The following is a 23,067-nucleotide window of genomic DNA, read 5'->3' as shown; positions in this document are numbered from 1 at the left end:
AATTTCTACCGCAATTCATTGACTTTGCACAGTCAACAAGTGTTTGTACATTTGAGATTGAAAGAGGCAAATCGCGTTGGTTTATTCATTAAATTTACAGCGAGCCCCGTTAACCGCCTTCCCACTACTAATTTGCTTATTTTCACATTACAAATTCTCGTCTGTAAATACTATTTGTTGTTATTTTTTTATTATTATTTGTCTGCGAAATAGTACATCACTTGTCGGATTCAATTAAGATGTGTAAAATATGTATTTATAAATAAAATGCAAGCTTATATAACAAGCGATGATAGTAGTACACTGTGTGTATTACATAGTACAGACTGTAAGTTCATTAGGCCGGGTGTAGCCCCATACAAAAGAAAAATTTGGCAATGTCCCCCTACGTTTGAAGGGATAGGTTAACAAGAGATGAGTTAGGTTAATCTCGCTGGCTACCCGTGCCAGAAGTAGATCGAATCTTAAGCAGATCTGTGGAACATTCTTATCGATCTCTTTCGGTATCTTTTTAAAGAGTTTTTATTGTTTGTATGTTCATTTTTCAAGAAAACAACGATTTTGACAATCTCACCCAATATTTCATTTCTTTCAACGCCCATACTGTCTGGAACCCAATAGTCAAAAGTGTTTCATTTTTGACCCGATTTTCAGATATGATATTTTGTTGAAAAGGTAATCTTGAGAGCCTTTAGGATCAGGGAAAAAGAAATATGTCAATATGTTTGTCAAGCGATAAGAAATGCTGAAAAGATGCCTGTTCAACAATAAAGCGATTGCACTAGGCTGACATTTTTATGGCCGCACAATCTTTCCGAAGAAAGCTTTCACACCGGCCTGGCCTAATGTAGATGCTATGAGAATTAAGTGTTGTGTTAGGTATTTTAACATTCTGAGTGCTCATGAACTTAGGAAATTTTGATATTATTAAGGAATTGTCAAAGTACTTTGGCTGCTGTGCCGAGGGAGAGAGGGTCAAGGTTCGTTGTGTTGGGTAGCCGGTTATGTTGGTGGGCCGATTTTCAGGTAAATACTAGGAACTCAGACTTCTTAGCACAGCGTCGAGATAAGCTCATTCATGCGCTATTGGAACTTTTGGTTCTTAAGTGAAGCGCTCTTGCAGAAGATTCAAAAATTTCTGCGACAGTGATGTCCGCGCGCAGAGCTTTTTTGAGCTTCCTATAGATTTTATATTAGAGATGGTCACTATAGAACAGTGACGACCAGAGAAAGTTTTTAGTCTGCGCTGCTTGTCGATAAAAAAGAAATAGAAAATTTTAAAGAGCTCCTCTGGAGCGATGACTTTTGTTTGTGACTTTCAAAGTCAAAGGGCCGATATCAGTTAAAAAAAAAAATAAAATTTTAATGACTAGATATAATAGGTATTTGTAATTTTTTAGTAATATATATGTAACTGATCTGATATGTAGTATACATGCATATGTATATACACTAGGGTGGTCCGAAAATGCATGTAAAAAAAGGTAAAGTCGGAATTTTTATGCTCTCACCCCCTAGGATTATTCTATATCGAAAAAAGTATACCACTATTTTTTTATTTTGAAATCAAAAAATATTTAGAGGTCGCTCAAAGCGCTCAAAGCTTTCCATCTATTTTGTATGGGAAAAAAGAACTTTTCGTGGAACTGGTATGGAATTCTTGAAAATCAATATTTTTCGATCGGCAGACTCTGTTTCTCTTCAAAAGATTCCCAATAATAAAACCCAATTATTTTTTTTTAACAATTCTTTCTTAGTAGCCTTATTTTATAGGACCGCCGAAACTCTTAGAAAATGCCAGAAAATGAAATGGGGGATAAATATAAAATCTCCGTTATTAAAAAATGGTTAAATAAATAATTGGATATTGTTATTGGAAGTCTCCTGAAGAGAACCAAACAAATATTGATTTTCAAGAATTCCATACCATTTCCACGAAAAGTTGTTTTTTCTCCATACAAAATACATGGAAAAGTTTGAGCGCTTTGAGCGACCTCTAAATATTTTTTGACTTCACTTATTTTGGACCACCCTAATATACACGTATGATGAATATTTATCAAGAAATTAATATTCTATGTGTTTCAGGTGATGATCCCATGATGCTATGGGTCATCGGTAGTACCATTTTCACAATGATTGTCTATTGGTTCGTCGGTGGCATTTATATTTTCATGGATTTGACTAACCGTCCAGCATTCCTGCGCAAATACAAAATTCAGCCGGGCACTAATGAGCCGGTCGAAACCGAACGTTTAATGAAGGTAACTCAACTTTTATTATAATACATTCTATATTTGCGTGTTGCAGAACATTTTTTTGTCGAATTTCGATATGCTTAGACTTTTACGAAATACTGTAGGATAACGATTACCCGTATCGACTTGAAGTTCAAATTTTGGCTAGGAGCTTATACTGAAATTAACACACCGTACGAAAGTTGCACATACCTGTGCTATATACGTATGCCCATTAAGGTAGTCCAAAAATATGTGCGGGGAAAAAGTTTAAAATGTGAAGCTTTGACCCCATAGGTTTTTTTATGGAAAAAAAGAATATCCGTATTTTTTTGTTAAAACAAAGATATGTTTAGAACTACCTCAAAGGCCATGAAGCTTTCCATGTATTTTATATGGAAAAACATACATTTTCGTAAAAATGGTATAGAATTCTTAAAATCAATATTTTTCGATCGGAAAGTCCTGTTTCTCTTAAGGAGACTTTCAATAACAGTTATATGTCGTTTATTTAACCATTTTTTAATATGAAACATATTTTATTGGTCTCCAAAAACCCAAAAAAAAATACATTGGAGAGACCCATAAAAAATTGTTAGTATTACAAAATGGTAAAATAAAGAATTGGGTATTATTATTGCAAGGAAGCAACCTAATTTTCCTATCGAAAAATATAGATTTTCAACAATTCTAAACTATTTTTACGAAAAATAGCTAAAGCTTGCGGCGTTGTTGTTGAAACAGCATAAAAATTGATCGCAACGAAGACTAAGGCGTCTATATACGTTCATACCTATATAGACAAGTAGGTCTACTGGATACAGAGCTCTTCACAACACCTCATAAAGCTCTAGAGACACAATAAATTTCAAAATAGATCTCGGGCATAGGGGGCGTATATGCTCCTCTTTTGGCCACATATGGCTATGCTCCTCTTTCTTCTACGTGATATGGCCTCATAGTGCAGTAGGAGATGTAATGATGTCCGAGATCGACTTTAGCCACAACTTCGAAATATCTCACAGAAAGGACAGGGAATCTAACACCGCAGGAATCTAACACAGCAGTGACAAGATTTCAGTATTCACAGATTAATCTGAAATAGACATAAAAATGGGATCTGACATACAGACCTCCAGATTGCTGTTTGTAAGCATTATGGACCTTATTCACACAAAACTCGCCTTACTTATAAAAATGTCAGGCTGCGATCAAGACCCTGAAGTCCGCAGGCACTAACTTGATATAAATTAAGGAATGCCATAAAATCTTTTAGACATCACATCGTCACTCTTTACAGAGTCCCAAAGCATAGTTGAATTTCGGAAAATAAAAAAACTGACGAGTACGCGGAAGAAGTTAGAGCATATTTCTATCAGGAAAAAGCTTCTTACAAAAAACCATCTGCCGTTCGGAGACGGTGTTAAACCGAACGTCCTCCTATTCGTTTGATAACTTTAAGAAGCACTCCTGAAATTAGAGCAGAAGCTTGACCAAACCCTTAGCAATTTACACAAGTCAACTGCTGAATTCAACTAAAATTTGCCTGTAAACTCGCCTCATGTAAATTCCCTACTAGACAAAAAAACATATAGAGGCTATGCATATCGAATATCGCTCAAAAAAAAAACTTATTTTGCTCTGTGGCATTATACTTAACAATAATATGGTCTCTTTTTCTTCACTCCCAGGTTATGTGGCGCGTAATAAGCAATCAGCTATTTGTTGGTATTCCATTCGCTTTTCTCAGCTATAAACTAATGACATTGCGTGGCCTCAACTCGATACGCGAATTGCCAACATTCCACTGGGTTTGTGTAGAACTGACCGTGTGCATTCTAATGGAAGAGTTAGGCTTCTACTATTCCCATCGACTGTTGCATAATAAACATATTTATAAATTTATACATAAGCAACATCACGAATGGACAGCACCAATAGCGGTTACGGCAATCTATTGTCATCCCATTGAGCATATCTTTAGCAATTTACTGCCTCCATTTCTGGGCGTTTTTCTAATGAACACACACGTTGCCACGGCTTGGATGTGGTTTGCTCTAGCTATCCTATCGACACTCAATGCGCATTCCGGTTATCATTTGCCCTTCTTTCCCAGTCCAGAGGCGCATGACTTTCACCATTTGAAGTAAGATTTACTTAATAAAATAGCAAAGCCATTTTGTAACAGCTATTTGATTATAAATTTAAAAAAAAAAATAATCTTTCAGATTCAACAATTGCTTCGGCGTGCTAGGTGTTTTGGATCGTCTTCATGGCACTGATATTTTATTCCGAGCAACTAAGTCGTACACGCGACATATTATGATGTTGAGTTTCGTGCCACCGCGTGAGGCCTTCCCGGATTCATCAACTAAATAAAATTATTATTTATAAAATTCAAGTGGGATATATTTTTCAACTTGGTTTTAATGCATTACGTATGCATATATGTGTACGCACTAAATTATAAATATTTGGCAATACTTATAGATTTAAGATGCAATTTTTAAATTTATGTGATATGAATGTATGTATGTATAAATGTAGCTAAATAAGGCAATAAGATAAATATTAATAATCTGAAATAGTCATTTATATACCTTATTGGGTCAGAAATTGTAAAGGAGTGAAACCTTTTAATGAAATGGTACGTAATTGCAGTCAACGAGTGGAACTTATAGCTTATAGACCTGGCCAAAGACGCATGAGTTCAACTTCAGAAGGGGCTCTTACTCCTTTATCGGATTTATCGATCCAAAAGGAGGCAATGAGAGCAAAGTGTCCACAGCGTTTTTTAGATTGCGACACGACGATCGTCATTCTGGACACAGAGAGTAGTTCAGAAGTTTGTCGAACGTATTACCTGAAGTCCCTTTCGGCAGAAAGCACGTCGGTAATTTTTCAGACACTATTTTGGGGTATTCAGTAAAAACTTTCTATACCGACGGGCAAAATAGTGAAAATGGAACTGGAGCCGGATGAAATCTGGAGGCTAACTTCTGATGGTTCCCTACTTTAGGTACGATAACCACGCTCATTCAATCGGAAACTTTTGCAATGCTTGGGGCCGGTTGCTCAAAGCCTGGTTGACACTAATCCCCGGTTAAACATCGTTATCGACGTTNCAGAGAATTTGCGGAACACATTTGCGACGGCGAGTCTCGAAGAAGATGGGATAATAAACTATATGACCCTTACCAGGATATGGACATTTTAAGATGCAGAGGCTCCGCCTGCTTGGTCTTGTGTTACGAATGGACAAAAACGTCAAAGTTAACACAGGAAAAATAAGTCGAAGGCGCCCCTGCAATGTTAAGGCTAACAGAGAAAGACTTGGCATTTCCTAATACGGCACTGTTAAACTCCTTTCCTTTCATAATCATCACCCTTAATCAGGAGAATTCTTCTTTCTGTGTTGCCAAAGAAGAGGGATAGGTCACGCCTTCTGGTGTCAAGGCAATGTAAAATTATTTGGGCATATGTAAGGTGTAAGCGCAAAAAATTTAACAGTAAATATCTAAAAAACTATTAATAAGTAGACCCCCCCGGCATAAGCCGCTTTAAGTATCATAAAAAACCTAGTATATCTTGAGAAAAATTAAATAGTTCATGCTAGCGAAGTCAACCAAACATTTTACGCGTTTATTTAGGAATCGCTTCCGTAGTTGGCATTAGGAAACCCAAATTTCTTTAATTGAGAGGGAATTGGAGAGAATTTTTCTTACTGCATAGCATGGTGCATAGCAAAAATATATGGATGCGCAATATGTGCGGGATCGCAGACATTACAACTCTCCAATTTGAGCGCTCATACATACTTTTCGAAATCAACCCTGCATATTGTTGCTAGCTGAATAAGTGATGTCAGTGCAAAAGTCCATCGATGTTTTTTTGTTTATTCGATGCATCGATTTGCATAGAATTTTTTAGATAAAATTTCACAAGAAAATGTGTTATTAGTAAAATTATAGAAAATTTTAAATAGATCACTGCAACTTAGCTAATTATGTTTCTAATGGAACTTTTTTGATCCATTAAAATTTTTGGGTCAAAGGCATACCCCCTTTTTGTACAATTGAAAAACTGGAATGACGTTTCGATACTAGAAATGTCAATTAAAAGAAAAACACATCTATGAATCGTTGCATCGCATGATTCAATAATACAAGGTTCGATAAACTGACAGTTGTCTCTCTCGCACCGCTCCCTTAGCAGTGGCACCGTGTTGCTTCTTTGCAAATTTACATGGAAACAGTGTAGCTTTGGTGTGAAATAAAAGTATAAGCTTTTGTGCAATATGTTTATTTGTATATGCATATGAAGCATATTTAACTGATGAAAACATAAGCATTGGATGTTTACATCAATTCATAGTAGTCTTATTTTAATTTTGAGTCATTTTGCAGTTTTTATACGGCTAAATAGCATATAAATTACGTAATACACGTAGATATATCAATATTACGTTCAACATTTCGTTTAAAATGCCATATTTCCTGCAAATACATTAGAATATACAAAAGGAATTTCACTACTAATTCCCTACTTTGCGTACTTTTCTACTACCATTTTCGCAACAAGGGATTGCATTCTTGCCCTTCCTCTGTCCATCGTAAATGCAACCTTTTGTAAGGGAGTGTCAAACCGCAGCTGTCAATAATTATCTAACCTTGTATTATTGAATCATGGTTGCATCGATACATAGACTATTTAAACATCGAGTGGAAATTTTTCGATGTATCGATGTTTTTCCGACATCACTAACCTTAATCAGCTGGTTGCGAAACATACCCATTGGTTTTGATAAATTTCTTTTACAAACGAAAATAAAGAAAAATTTTGAGAATCTGGTTAAAGAGGCGACTGTTCATCAATTTCTGCGATTATTTTTGTTTTATACATTATCTTTCGTGAATGCAGCTCAAAGTGATAAGATCCCTGTTATGGCATTAAAAGTGATTTCGCTATTTTTCGCATGTTATCTGCAATTGTTGCTGCATCAGCAATATCCAAATTTGGTTGCTGGCGAAAGTGTTGCAAGTATAACGTCATCATTGCCAAATAATGGCTCTAATATTCCCATAATAAAGTATCAAATTACAAATACGCCTAATGTCGGCAAGAGGTTACTTCAGGATGTGATAAATGGAACTACAGGCAAAGAAACTGGTGATAAAGTGCAGAGTCGCAAAATAACAAACACGGAAAATGTACCAAAACCGACAGAAATGCAAGACTCCTTAAAGGGAGATATTGTTGCACCGGCATTATCAATAAATTCCAATAGAACCGGTCCAAATTTAGTTGAGATCGCACCAAGTATAGTTGTAGATATGAATACCCTTCAATCTAATAGATCAAATTCAATTAAGTATAATGCCACTAAAAGTGACAACATTACTACAGGTAATCAAAACCATACCAATGAAGGCATTTACATAAATTCCACAAAATCTTTGAATCCAACAAGCGTAGTAAACAAAACTATAACAACTACACTTGCACCCGCAGCTGCCAAAAATGATGTTGTTGCGCAAACTGGTAATGATACCCTCGAAGTAAGATCTACAAAAAGCACAATCACAAACACTACAACTACGACCAAAATAATGCCAACAACGACCAAAACAAAACCAACAACAACAACCACTACCACGCCGAAACCCAAAAAACCAAGCATAACATTTGGATTAGGCGATTTTCCACATTTGCCAGGAGAACCATTCGTTAACAATAAAAAGCCAGAATCATCTAGCTCTAAATTGCCAGAATTAAGCGAGCCTGTCGTACTACCAGATGCGCAGCCATCAAAAGAATTAAACAACGGATTCAATTATCAAAGCAGCCGCGATATTATTGTACCTATTATGACAGTCCTCTTCACAATACCTTTGGCAATAGGAGTGGTAATTACCACTTATCGTCGCTTCCGCGATTGTTGGTCAACGCGACATTATCGCCGAATGGATTTCTTGGTCGATGGCATGTACAACGATTGACAACTGATTACCGAAGAATGTACCAATGATGCGGTGCAGAAGTATGATGCGGGGGCAGAAGTTGAAAACGCTGTAGACGTTGCTCAGCAATTAATGCAGTAGCGCACAATTATAACAATTTAAAGAAGTTGTAGTATTTTTAAGAGTGAGATTCACTATAAGTTTATACGAATTTTCAATGTACTTTAAACATATTGATACGTGTACTATATATTTCAGAAAAAATTTTAAATTGCTTTAAGTCTTACACTTAATGAATGCATTTAATTTAAATGTGAAAAAGAAAAATGTCACACTTAAGAGCATGTTATATCTAGATTTCAAAATTTGTATATGGCCAAATTTTGTTCGTAAGATCTTTTCTATAGAATTATGGTACATACTCGTAATTGCGGATATTGAATTTTATTACGAAAATCAATGATATACATAGTAATACAAATCATAAGTTCTTAGGATATTTTGCAAAGCAAACTCTCATGTAATCATTTTATTTATGTATGTACGTGTAGTACTCAAACCTTGCAATTATTATAAAAAAAAAACATTTTTTTTTTAAGCTTGAAAACTTAAAGGGCATTTCCATGTAATTCAATTGAAAGAAGCATTTATGCAAATTATGAACAACCGTTATCGATTCGCCACTTCTCTGTCCGCTATGTTTGAGTTCCGGTCGCTAAGCGAAAAATTTTGCATCTGAAAGCAACAACAAAGTTAGCTAGCGAGTTTGGTTGTACCGCATTGAGTTCGTTCGTTTCGCTACTAGCTAACTCTTGCCGAATCGATGACGGCTAATATATACTTTGAACGTTAGATAAGCTAGATATATACCTATTTTTCCAAATGATCCACATTATTTGAAAATTTAGACTTTAAATTAGGCTTCCATATACTCCCAATTTCATTGTTTTTCGGAATCAAAATAATATTGTAATCATTTCTATTTATGCGACAATAATTTTAGAAACTAAATTTTGATACATACATACCTATATATGTATGTATTTATTCAAGTAATATTAAAGCAATGGCATACATATACTTCTGTGTATGTACATATGACCATTACAAATTAAATGTAACAAAAAATGCGTTTTTAGGCACAAAAGTGTTCGATTATAATATTTTTTTAGATTTTGTTTAACCAATTTATCGATGTTTTTTATCCATATACATAATTTTGAAATAACATTAAAACTCAATGGATTACACTCTGAGTTAAGCATGAATTTAACTTACAGTAAAAAAAAAATAAAATAATAATAAAAATCGAACACCATCACGCAAAAGTTTGTTACGTTTAATTTGCAATGGCTACATCTGAATGTTCGTACGTTATTAGAGAAATTGTAGATTTGACAGTGCCTTATAATATGTAGTAATTGGCGATTTTTCATTTAGGAAAGAAAAACATAAGTCCAAAGGTGAATTTGCCTTGATAAGTCCATTAAAAATATAAAAGCAAACATATATGTATATGTATATAACTGTGGTCATATGGAATAGTAGCTGAATTCGGGAGGCTGGCTTTAGTATAATGTGCCTTTGAAGAGCTCTTGGCAAATAAACATGATAGGAATAGTTCTGTTGTTAGCAAATTAATATTCTCGTTGTCATCAATCACATTGTACTAAAGCCAGCCTCCCGACTTAAGCTACTACTATGACCAAAGATATGTATGTATTTCAGTTACTCATGAAATCAAAGAATATATGAGGTGTATGTACATACACGTGCATGTACATAATATGGCTCATGTATAAATAAATAAAAACGTAAAAATATGTGTATTAAAAATTATTAAGACTTACATACGTAGTATATTCATGTACTTTAAAAATACCGGCTGAATAAAACAAAAATAAAAATTAAATCCCTATTTTAAATATTTTAAACTTAAGATTTTATTTTGTATACCTGAGCGCACTTGTGCACAAAGGTTTTATGACTTTGTTCGCATAGGGCATTCTTCAACCAAATTCTGAGACAGGGTTCCCACGACAGTCGGGTCTACGTAACCGGAACGACCCAGATTTATATCTGGCCAAGGTCTGTTACTCCAGCAACACTCCCCAAAAAGTCTTTGGGGAATTTGTATGCTGCTACAACAACAACAGGGTGTTTTCCAATAAAATTCTGAAATAGGGCGTTCTGCAATCAAATTTTGAAGTAAGGCGTCGCTGCCATCGATATGTATATGTATACGAAAACAGCGATAAATTAGTATCTTCAGAAGTGATTTCACTCATAATTTATATTTTCAATAATTTTTTGCAATTAATGAGGCTATCATAAATTTTTGGAAAATGGATGTTGCACCGAAACTCAGATATCTCAATAACGAAAACGCTTATTTACTTCAAGTTAATACTTAAAACAATATCTTAACAAATAATAAGATTACTATAGATTTTTGGAAAATGGGGATGACATAGAGTATCGGTCATATCCTTAGCATCCCACTTTCAAAATGATACTGTTTTCCACNAGACCGCAACACCTTCGGCAAAAAATTTTAATGGTCAATAAAACTGTATATTCAAATAAATTCTAACACTTCTGAGAAAAAAGTTTGATATTTTGACGAATTTTTTTTTTTAATTTTTTTAGTTTTCTACAAAGTTTTAAACTTGGTTTTGTTAGAAAATGAACTATAGCTTAATTGAAAATTCTTAAAAATAAATAAACATAAGTTGCAAACAGTGTCACTTTGAAATTGGGGTGCTAATGATATGACCGATACCTTACATAGCTATGGTCAATGATAGCACCAATGTTCAAAATTGTGTTGTTTGCTACTTACGTTTATTTATTTGTTTTCAATAATTTTAATTTAAAATATTCAATCTATTAACGGAAAGCTTCCATATAAAAAAATTAACTCGATTTTCGGAAGAGATATGTATTTTCACAAGTTTTGGCTATTTTTCTTTGTTTAAAAAATGTTTATTATTTATGTAAATATAGCAAACTAAAAAACCATGTAAATAAAAATTTCAAACTTTATAGAACATTTATAAAAAATTTCATCCAAATTCAAAACTTTTTGATCAGGATTTTTAGAATGTATGCAGTTTTGTAGCGTGCTGAATTAATTAGGTATAGTAAAGTGCAAGTTTGAAAACGCTAGGACTTAACATTGATTTTTAGTAATTTTTTGCTCACGCAGTTTCTTCCATAAAAAGTATGTTCGGCATTTTTTTTTCAGCAACACCTACCACAAAAAAAAATCCAAAAATCAACGTTAAGTCCTAGCTACTAAAAATTATACCTCGTTATAATAAAATTGAATGGGCTACTGAATACTCAGAATATTTCTTAGAAATCTAATTAAAATCTAATAAAAATTTGTATGAAACTTTGTCGAATTTTTGCTAATTTTTGTACGAAGTATGAAATTTTTACTTAGATGGTGTTTGTTAGATAACGAGCTACACTTTCATACAAAAAAAAATAAAAAATAACCGTTAAATAAACAAAAGGGAAATAGCCGAATACTGCTAAAATGTATGTTTCCTATTTATATTTTCGCAACTGTAGGAATTATATAGGGGCATACGGTGAACAAAAAATACGAATTTGTGATCCAGTGTTATCACTCCTCTTAAAGACATTGCCAATACACATACAAATACATACATACATACATACATCATTCTAAAGATGCAATCATTAAACTGCATACTCGTATGCAGTGAAAGCGAAATGATCGACAGCAAAGGTTGCTACTTTGCCTCAGGGTGAAGACCGCAGGGTGGTCTGGCGCTTGTTTTCTTAACTCTGTTGTTTTCTGCTTGTCAAATGTGGCATGTGTTTATGTATTTACACCTTCGAACCAAAACATTTCCCAACACACTGCGCCACTCCATCAAAAAATTACTCCAATGTTGGCCAAATAACACGTCTACTGATAGCCTGAATAACCAACCATAGGCATTACAGTGGCAAAATAAGCCGCTCGAGTGGATTGGTGAGGCAGTGCATTAACAGCTCAATAGAAAATCGAGATATCCATGTACTAAATCGTAATGAAAACATACACACCTACATACATATGTGCATGTTCGACAAAAACGAACATCTAAAAATACATGAATATACTTGTAGATACATACATATGTACGTATGTATTTAGGATTAAAAGTTTACATTAGAAATTTATTAAAACAGCAGAAAAATCGCACCAACTAGTTGGTGGTTATTTTGTTTGTAAAAAATTATAAACAAAAGCGTGTAGCCGAAATTTGCTGGAAAACATTTTCCAGCGTGAGGCACCACTATGTAGGTACATCAATTGGGAAATAAACCCAGAAAAAAAGAAAAAAACATGTCTAGTCGTTCAATACAATTACTGTATATTGTATGAATGTATACTTATATATGTGCATTGTATGTATGCAAAAAAGCAGAGTATAATTTTGAAATTTCTTCGCGCTTTCCAATTTTTGTTTGACTCAGTTTAGTTGCCTTTTCTAGCTCCTAACGTTTAGAGCTTCTATCTACCAGACGCGTTCAGCCTTTTATATTAAACTAAATTTTTGAAAAAAAAACGCGATCGCATACTTTGAATTTTTATAAATTGTGTGTGTTTCAAAGCTAAAAAATTGCATAACTTAAACAAAATGAATACTGCGCCTACGCAACATCGCACACGTGCGAATCCCGTCTCTTCGCATGCCATCGTATATCCAACAACGGATGTACGATTGCCAACCGTGCAAGGATCGCGCGTCTACCAGGGATTGAAAACATGTATGTATGTATGTTCTACCTATGTATGTGTAGGTACCGCCAAAAAGACGTTATCGACATTTTTTCCAAATTTTTTTCTTTTTGATGCAAGAATCTTCCTAGAGCATCCAGATGTATTTCTGCATCCAAAATAAAATTTTGAAAATGTCGCCTACGTCTGTTTGGCGGTTAGGGCTCGATATGGTGAATCAAAAAAAAAAAAAATCGCATTTTTGTAATTTGGTCCTGTGCCAATCAGTGGAAGAGTTCTATGGTGACAAAAAAAAACTTTTTACTATAGTGAGAAAATTTTACATTTCTGCTGCGCCAATTCGTAACTTTTTACTGCTGGAAATTTTTCACAGAACGCTCCGGTGCAAAAGAAGTTGAGCCATTAAAATGCAGAGCAGATGCTCCATCATTTCTTCTGCATCTGGTGAATTACAGCTACGACAAAAAGTGTTGTGTTCCAGTCCTAGTCTTGCAGCATGGATTCCCACGGCCCAGTGCCCTGTGTAAACGGCATTTAGTCGAGATAGATCCCTCCTGTTTAGTTCGATAAGAAAAGCAGTGCGTTTTGGACAGAAGGTGGGCCACAGATTCCTGCAGATCACCCTACAGGATTATAGGTCATTCCACCCATTGTTAGCCACCTTTTGCCGTGCTGAGAGATGCGGCTCTTGATATAGCGCAGAGGCACAGAAATCTCTGGCTTTGAGATATCCAGAGCAGACCCATTCATGGCCAGCTCGTCAGCCATCTCGTTGCCATGAATTCTGCTGTGCACCGGCACCCATATCAGTGTTACGACATGCCTGTCAGCTAAATCCATATCGTTTTATTATGCTGGAGGTAATGCTTACATAGCCAAGTACCTTGATCGCTGCCTGACTATCAGAGAAAGTAGCAATGTTGGCGAACTTCTCGCTAGCTTCGAGGCTAAAGTTATTTTGCACGCCTCTTTTATAGCAAAGACTTCTGCCTGAAAAACACTGGCCGAATTTGGTAATCGAATAGACTCTAGGATTTGAAGGTCGGTCGAAAATATTCCCGCCCCTACGCCACAATCCATCTTTAGCCATCCGCAAAGATGGATACTTCGAAGCGTTCAGTAAAAATAGGATCCTTTCACTGCTTTCTTGATGGAAAAATCGTACGGAAGTTTTTCTTGAAAAGAAGCGAAGGACAAATGTAGTCAGATTTTTCGCGAATGATTGGGTTGTTGAAAGAGTACAGGATTTGCCCACGCGCGTACGTACCTTCTTTCCATAGTCTAAGTTTCCGCAACCTCAGGGCACTCTGTGAAGCAATTTCCTTAAAAAAAGAGATCAATCGGTGGCAGATGACAGATGACATTCAATGGTTCCGTTGGACATGATCTGATCGCCCCGGTTATCGCAATGTAGGCTGACCTTTGTACCCTGCCTAAAATTGTGCGTATGTACTTTATCTCTACGGCTTTCCACCAAACCAGCGAACCGTACGCAATAATTGTGCGAATCACATTGCCTTGCATATCCATAGCATAATATCGGGTCGTAGGCCCCATTGATTACCCAGCGTTTTACTTGCAGGAATACAGAGCACCATAAGCCTTTTTTACTCGTTGCTCTGTGTTCATTTTCCAGCTTAATTTCGATGTAAGAATGACTCCCAAATACTTAGCGTAAGGGGAAAGAGAAAGAGTATGCCCATTTAAGGATGGTAGGTTAAAATTAGGAATCTTTTTCCGTGTAGTGAATAATAGTAATTCGGTCTTCGAGGGATTAATGTTGAGCCCGCAGCTATTTGCTCAATAACCCAATTCCCCTAGTGCTCTTTGAAGCATTTCGCTTATCGCATTTATGCAAAATCCGGATACCATAATCACTACATCATCTGCATACGCGACAGCTTGGACCCCTTCCCTGCTGAGTCTTTTAGCCCTTTTAGGTAAGCATACTATGCAGTAGACAATTCTCCGTTGCCTAATTTTGAACGAGTGTGCATGTCCAGTAGTCGCTCGAAAGTTTTCAGTGTAAAGGACGAGAGACTGGTGGGTCTGAAATCCTTAGGCACCGTATGCCCCCTCTTGCCTACCTTGGGAATGAAAACTACTTTAACACTTTGTCAAGTAGACGGAACATAGTTGAGCATTGTACATGCTTTGAAAATGTTCCCCAGCCATAAAATAACCCACGAATGGGGCTCCTGTAGCATTGTATGGAGAAAAGCTATTACTTGCGCATGCAACTTCTCCCGCGTGATAATTTCTTTAACGACGCTCCAGTGAAATGACCATTCGACTGGGCAAATTCAACCTGTTTAATCTGGATAAAAAATTGTTTTGGGTATGGCTCATTTTAGTAAAATAAATGCATATTTGAAGCCGCTAAAAAGCGCTTTGATTTGTTATATTTTTTTCTTGCTGACGGCTTACTTGCATTTCTGTAACGATGGTCAAAAGAATTTAGTAACACTAAAAGGCTGTTTACAAAATTAGTTAGACCGATTCGGGAATACAGTTCGGTTCTCAATATAATCCTCCACCTTATACGAGTCGTTAGAAACTTATTAACCCTCCTACACTTGTCAGTCAGGGAAATTCTTGGTACAATTTTTATGGTTAAATTAGTGATAAGCTCAATAGGAAGTTGAATTTTTGATAAAAAAATTAACCAAAAATGTTATGTTAAAAAACATCGTGAATACATATTTAAATAAAAATTTACTCACTCAGTTCTGAACGCCAGTGTACATACTCGTACACGTAAATGAAATAAAAAATTGTTTACATTAACAGAAACTTAAAATAAAATTAAAATAATTTAAAGTAAACAAAGTAAGATGCTATGTATATAGTTCTAAATTAATATGTACATACCTACATACACACATATGTACATATAAAGCCTACCTACATTTTTGATAAAATAGAGATGCTGCCTAAAACGCATAACTAGAAAGGTGTTGCTTATATGTAGGGCCCGGATTTTTATGCGCTAAAAAAACGAAATTATGCGCAATGTGCACTAAAAAGTCAAAAATATGCACTAAAAACAAAAAATGTGCAAAAAGACTTCTCGCATTTGTTTAGCATTTTTAATTTTTTTTTATTTACTTTTCATACTTTATTACAAGTTTATAATTAACACAAGGATATATTGTAATTTTTAGTGCCACGAAAAACTCGAGAGCAATTAAATATATATCTAAAATTTTAAAATATGTATGTATTAAAAAAAAAGTAGTTAAAGTAAAAAAAATATTTACAATAAATTAAAAATATATATTTAATCATATATAATTAATTAATAACTAACAAGTATCGTGCAGCAACTTTGGCTGAAATACCTTCCTTTGCTGATTATACCACATCTTTTTGATGCAGAAATGCACGTAGATCATCTAGATGCAATTCTGCATCAAAAACAAAATTTTGAAAAAAATTTCGCTTACGTTTTTTTTTTGCGGTTAGGGCGCTCGATATGTGGCGCTGCGTCAGTGACATTAAAATAATTTTCGACGAAATCATCAAATGCTCTTGCAATTGTGGAGTGATTCGTCTGTTCTAGACAAACGGCGTGTAATAAAAAATACAATTAAATATGCTTTTTTGACAAAATATGCCTATATATGCATTGAACGGAAAATATTTAAGAATATGCACTAAAAAATCGATGCCATCTTAACACAAAACTGTATAGAAATCCGGGCCGTACGTAATCTGCGTAATCCCTATTTAGTTTGCTCGTAATGTAATAGCTAGCAGCCTTTGTATAGCTGTACTGAATTTCTTCGATTGAACTTAACAAGTCTTGGAACATCGTGGAATGTGATTCTTGGCTCTTTATGTTTAACGTTCGCATTGTTTGGCAATTAAATGCTTTCATGAAATAGTTCATTTTCTTTATTAAGACTACGTGGCTTTGACCATTTGACGAGAGACTGCTTCTTTAAACAATCAGGAAAGATCGGAAGAAATATTCACACATACTCATATTCACACATGTATGTGTAAATGTGCGCATTTTTTAAATAAACAGCAATCAGCTTTCGCAATTTTACCGACAAATAGTGTTTCAGAGATAAATAAACACTTGAATCGCCCGCAAAGTGCATTGTACGGAGAAAATTATTTAACTTGCCCACAGGCATTCATATGTATGTATGTATGCAGGTACATAGTATGGATAGAAATATGAACAAAATGTTGAACATAATTGCTATGCAGAATATTTATTAGTTTTTTAACTATCTACTTGCGTTATTTATGAGTTTTTCTTTGGGAAACTTCATTATTATGTAAACACAAAAGGTTAATAAAGCGGGCCCAGAAATGTTATTTATGTAGTTGTCTATTTGAATGTATCCCCGAAAACCTATGCGGAGCGCGTGGAATATTTATGTAAGTCCGAAATGAATCCTACATATGAACATACATATATGTACATTAGACATTATTTTTATGCAGAATTTTTAAGCCTAATTTGTTTTATCATCTGAGGGGACTTTTTTCAAAAAGTTCTTTAAGAAACTATTTTTATTCATATAAAACTCCATTTTTGGAGGTATTTTCAAATCGGTCCAGCTCGCTCAAATCTTAATATTTTTCCGAAATATTTTGGTGGACGTCTTAAAATATAATAGATTTTTTAATCCCGGCGGAAAAACCGCAACTTTTTTTAGTGATGCAGTCTAATGTACATACACCCCCGAATTTAAATGAATTTTTGCAAGGCAATTTCGATGTAGTCATTCTTCTGGGTATCAGTTTAGTTTTGCCTATTTTCACCACCAACCAACCATTGACCAAGAACAGCTTAGGTCCTAAGTTTCGTTACGATATCTCAATACGTATGTATGTACTTGAATACCGTGTATCTCTTTTGATTCGGAACCGCTCTTACTCCCTCCCTTCGTGTTTTGCTAGTGCAAATAATATTTTCAAATTTATGTAAATGATTTCCGGCAATTTTTGAAAATGCATTCATATGCTTGCTAAAATCACTAGCTCGTTAGGCATTTTCATGCGCCATTAAATCACGTAGATTCGCCGACAAACGAAGCAATAAACTCAATAGTTGTTCATGTACTCATATAGAAAATTCGTTTTTAATTTTCGTGCAATGGCCAAGCAAACTCGTGAAATACGGACTTTTTTTCAAGTGAGCGATGCAAATAAATTGTTTTAAAATACATGCATATGAATACATAAATGCTCGTATTGTATTGCACTATTATGCAAAGAAACTAAAAAAGTTTTGTAAATATTTTAAATACTAAACATTAGGGTGATTATCATTTACTAAGTTGACTTTTACCAGATATCTATATACATATACAATACGCGAAGGCATGTGTGTCAAAAGGTCTCGGACTAAAACTAGTCAACTGTGTAAAAATAAAAATTCGCTCAGAGCGAGAGAGTAACACTGAAAAGTATGGGATCGATTTCTAATAAAAAGGGGTAACTTCTGACAAATTCAACATAACCTCCAAATTTTGGTTGTAAATTGTTTCTTATTTTGCATGTAAACACACTCAGCTCACACATGTCAATAACCAAAAATACTTTCAAATTCATTAGAATCCCGAATAGTAAAAAGTTTTCAAAAGTTATCAAAAACTATCAAGTTTTGGTGTTCATGCGTCCAAAAAACTTGCAAAGTAGGGGAAATTGAGGTAGCAAAACTACAGTTTTCTAGGAGGAGAACCCTATTTAAATATAAAATAAGAAATGAAATTCTGAGGTTGTTCACACTGCCTGGTTATCAGGTTATCTGGCTGAAAGTTGTTATTGTGTAGTGTATTTTATTGTTGTAAACCGAATAAAAAAATATAACCACATAACCTGATAACCTGGCAAGTGTGAACAACCTCACTGTTTTAGAAAATTGCTACGAATAAACCACAAATTTAACAGCTGTTCATGAAACTTGCAAATTGTTACTGACAGCGAATTCTCAAAAATTAAGATACTGGAGAGTTGCTGGCAAGTTTTTGGATAATTTTTACATGAACAAACCTATTAGCAGAGTGCACTTTTCTTTTGTTTGCAATATGGTCGTCAAACATACTACAGCTGATCGTTTGACACATTAGGTCCATTCAATAACTTTTCCAGTAAGTACTCGCAGCGAGAGCGTAAATGAAAAATAGAGAGTAAAATTGAGAGCAAGAGAAAATTTTCAGAAAAAGTTGTTGAACGCAAAACTAGTAAAAACTTGCAACTTAAGCCATTTGGACACTTTCTGACGGTTAAGTTTTGGCGCGCAATTTTCTTTATAATTGCGAATAGTTCCCATCGTCATAATAATAAAAAAATATACAATAGATTTAAATTTTTCATCCATATTTTCATTTCACTAATTATGTTTCATCAAATCATCCTCTTAAACAGTTGGTTTACATTTGAACCTAACCTTACTTTTTGACTCCTGCAAATTTCTGCTAGTAAAATTTTTACTTGCAAGAATTTGCAGCTCTCGAATTCAGTTCAGTTATACACAAATTTAAAAATATGTGTACACATATGGATGTTCCAGAAAGAGTTTTAAGAAAGCTTTAGTTTGAAAGTATTTTTGAAGAGGGTTGCACTCCTGTTTGAAAAGTTGATTTTAAATAAAATATTCATAAGTGATGTGAACTATTTTAATATTAGTGTCAAAAGAAAAAGTTTTAAAAAAGCTATAGTTTATAGCTATGAGACTAAACGAAAGTGAAATATTTTTAGAAGAGAAAAAAAGTTGTTGATCAAAAAAATTACAAATTCTGATAGAAAAATAACATTCACAATTTTTCAAAATTTTCCCTGTTCTGCGGAATTTCTTGACCAGTGATTTATTACACTGTAGGAACGCGAAAATGCCACAAAAAACACCGAGATACGTAACTTAATTTTAGGTAGTTGATTACGGATCTGTTTGCATTATAAATGAAGAAAATCAAACTTTAACACGTAAAATGTTACTCATACGCCATGTACGAGTATGGATGGCCATTTACATACTTATGTACATGGCGTATGAGTAACATTATTTCCTGCTTATACTTCATTTGACCATTCACAATTTTTTTATTTAACCATTTTCTTCATTGGTAGCTTGCTTTTTTGTGAAAGAACAGGCTTTAATACAAAATAAAAAAATTTATAAAAAAAACCTGCTATTACAAGCTTTTATTATGTTTCAGCTGTGTGTAATCAAATCTAGCAATCAATTTTTAACCAACATTCCGATGAGCTAGAGACTTGAAACTTTAAACCTAGCTCAAAACCGAAGGACAATGCAATATGAAAGATGAATTAATCCCCTAGGTGGCGCCGGTGTCGAGATATTGGAAAACCCTGTATTTATGGACCGATATGGTTCATATTTGGAATTTATGTAGAATACCTACATGAAAAGAAGTAGCTCCACCAAAAATTTAACCCGCTAGGTGGCGCAGGAGGCAGGAGTCGAGATATTTGGAAAACCCGTATTCATGGTCCGATTTGTTTCATTTTTACAATGTATATAACTTAAATGAAAACAAATAACTCCACAAAAAAATTTGTCGATAGGTGGTGCGGAGGCGATGTTTTTATTAACCTTGTTACTTGTTTTTTTTTTTTCAATTTTTCTTCTATTAAAATCTGAATTTATTTTTAACCGACTTCCAAAAAAGGAGGAGGTTATCAGTTCGTCGGATTTTTTTTTTTTTTTTTTAATGTATGTTACCGCATAACTTTGCACCACATCAACCGATTTCAATAATTCTTTTTGCAACGGAAAGGTAGTGTCTCAGATAATTTGGTTTAGATCCGATCATTGGATCATGAAATATATAGATATATATATATTTTTTTTAAGTCGGTTTTTTTTTTGCTAAAAATTACTTGTTCATAAAAAGGTCAATATCTTGGGAAAATTACCTGATCTAGAAAAGCAGAATACAGATTCGTAATCTACGACTCGAAGTTAAGTTTACGTGTTTCGGCGATTTTTTGTGTCATTCCAAAACATGAGAATTTCCCTACAATGTGTAAAAATTATTCATTCCAGGCATTTTCTAATTACTTTACTAAATTTTGGCAAAGTTTACATAAAAAAAAATTAAAAATGTTGATTTTTTTTGCAAGACAGCTTCTGTTTACTTAAATAACACCCTAATGCATCTTTTAAAACAGCGTACTCAATTCAGTTTATTAGCTATTTGTGTTGAATTAAAGTTTCTATTAACGTCAAATTAAAATCCATTTTTAAGTTTACTGCATTTTTACAAAGTAATTAAGAATATTTTCTTAATCGTTCGAGCTGTTAAAAAGTTCAATTAAACTTAAAAACTTAGAGATAAATGCTATTTTAAAGCAAATAATTGGTAGCCATGGCAGACGCCAAAGAAGTTCGCTGTATTGTACTAATCGTGTGACTACAAAAAAAAATTGTCGCCCCAATTTTTTTATTTTGTACCAATAGCCCCAAAATAAAAAATGTAAAAGCCTCAAATAATCGAGATGGACAAATAAATATATGCGCAGGTGAAAAGAGAAATCGATTAGGCCATGTCAGACAGTGAAGCTAACTGACTGAAAATACCAAGATTTTCATTTGTAGAACATTGCAAAATCGTTTTTTTTGGATTTTTCATCATTTTAAATTATTATAATGGAGACTGCGTTTTTATGGCCGCTTTAAATCTTTTATGATCTAAAATATTAAATCTGAAAAAATTATGGAAAAAATTAACTTTATCGCAAAAATAAAAAGCACCCCTGCTTATCATGTAAAGGTAGTTAGTTCGGCACTAAAGAGGTTGTGCAAACGCCATTTTGAAAACGAGAGTAAAGGCGTTTTTTTTAGCAGTCTCAATAATCAACTGGGCCCCCTATATTCCAACCAACTACTTTTTAACCCTTGTAACAATGTCAACAAGGGATTCCAAATTATGAGTTTAAAGTACAAGAGACAGTATTAATAATAACACCTACCTTAAAAGACTTGAAAATGGAAAAATCCTTTAAAACTGCGTTGACAGCTGAAATGAAATATAAAAATTTGATTCAACTCTGAATTAAATTCATCAATAACATCATCATCATCATCAACAATACCAATTTAATATAGTACACTATTTAAAATTGCTCTTTATTATACTGAAATTGAGTGAACTACAAAACTGTATACTCACAAATAATTCTAAAAAATTTTGTTTAAAAGTTTGGTGAAAATTTGTCGAGTTTTCCCAAATTTTTGTAAAATTTTGCAACATTAATTTACCTGCCTTTTGATGCAGTATGAACTATATTTCTATTAAAAATTAATGAAAAACACTTAACGGAGACTTATAGCGTTTATTTTTCTCGAAATAAACGGCCGTATGCATAGAACCTAAGCAAATGCTTTTTCTTAAAATTTCAGACCTTTTACTCAATTTGTTCAAATAACTTTAAGTGAAAGGTATGCAATTTTAAGTAAAAGCAATTGCTTATTTTTTATGCATACGGCCCAATGTTGCATTTATTCTGCCCTGCTCCAGGGCTGTTAAGTTTTCGTGTTCTTTTCTCAGCATCTTCACATGCATATTGCGAGCTCTTTCTTTAAAATGTTGCACTCCGATAAGGTTGCCACATAAGAAGGTGACATTTTTTCGAGAAAAGAAAACGAAACTTTCGTTATGCTATGTCTCCATAACTACTCGAAATTGCTTGTGAGAATGTCGGTACCCCAGCCTGTGTCAAGAATTGCTCGATTTCCCGGCTATCGAAATGCTTGAGAATGTGCGAGAAGAAAACGAAAGCCCTAGTACATATACATACATATTTTAAAATATGCCAAATATTACCAAAACCCAAATAATTTCGACAATTAGTTTTTTTTTATTCAAATTCAAATTCACAAACTGTATATGGTTTTGGTTTTTTTCTTTGGTTTATTTAATGTTTATAGTTTCTTTTATAAACATCTAGCACATTACATAACCAGCACTATATAAATCCACTTTTCAAGCTTCGTACAAAAATTTTAAAAATTAAACAAACTTTAACAATTACGCCATAAATCTTTCTTAAACTTTTTATTAAGAATTTTTAGAAAAATTCTGGGTATGCAGTTTTATGCCCATTAAATTTTTTTTTTTTT

At 34.0% G+C, this 23,067-nt stretch overlaps 2 protein-coding genes across 2 annotated transcripts in view; both read left to right on the top strand.

Moving 5' to 3' along the window:
- Positions 1–4,889, top strand: part of LOC108371798 (fatty acid hydroxylase domain-containing protein 2-like) — a 15,576-nt gene extending 10,687 nt beyond the window's left edge. The window contains exons 3-5 of the mRNA XM_017627404.1: positions 2,089–2,264; positions 3,929–4,383; positions 4,466–4,889. Of these exons, the coding sequence (XP_017482893.1) occupies positions 2,089–2,264; positions 3,929–4,383; positions 4,466–4,616 (782 nt within the window). The 3' untranslated portion in view covers positions 4,617–4,889. The remainder of the gene's footprint in view (positions 1–2,088; positions 2,265–3,928; positions 4,384–4,465) is intronic.
- Positions 4,890–7,033: 2,144 nt separating this feature from the next.
- LOC108371797 (putative uncharacterized protein DDB_G0268590) lies at positions 7,034–10,131 on the top strand. The gene has a single exon (XM_017627403.1). It carries the CDS (start codon positions 7,181–7,183, stop codon positions 8,234–8,236), a length of 1,056 nt encoding a protein of 351 aa, XP_017482892.1. The 5' UTR covers positions 7,034–7,180; the 3' UTR covers positions 8,237–10,131.
- Positions 10,132–23,067: the final 12,936 nt, after the last annotated feature.

Source organism: Rhagoletis zephyria, unplaced genomic scaffold (genome assembly GCF_001687245.7).
Source record: "Rhagoletis zephyria isolate East Lansing unplaced genomic scaffold, Rhagoletis_zephyria_1.1 Rzeph_scaffold_05226, whole genome shotgun sequence".
NCBI classification, from domain to species: Eukaryota; Metazoa; Arthropoda; class Insecta; order Diptera; family Tephritidae; genus Rhagoletis; species Rhagoletis zephyria.
Note: the sequence above shows the minus strand (reverse complement) of the source record. Positions and strands in the feature narration are given on the sequence as shown.

Coding starts and splice junctions, on each gene's coding strand:
- LOC108371797 (XM_017627403.1), top strand. CDS start 7,181: ATGGCATTAAAAGTGATTTCGCTATTTTTCGCATGTTATCTGCAATTG.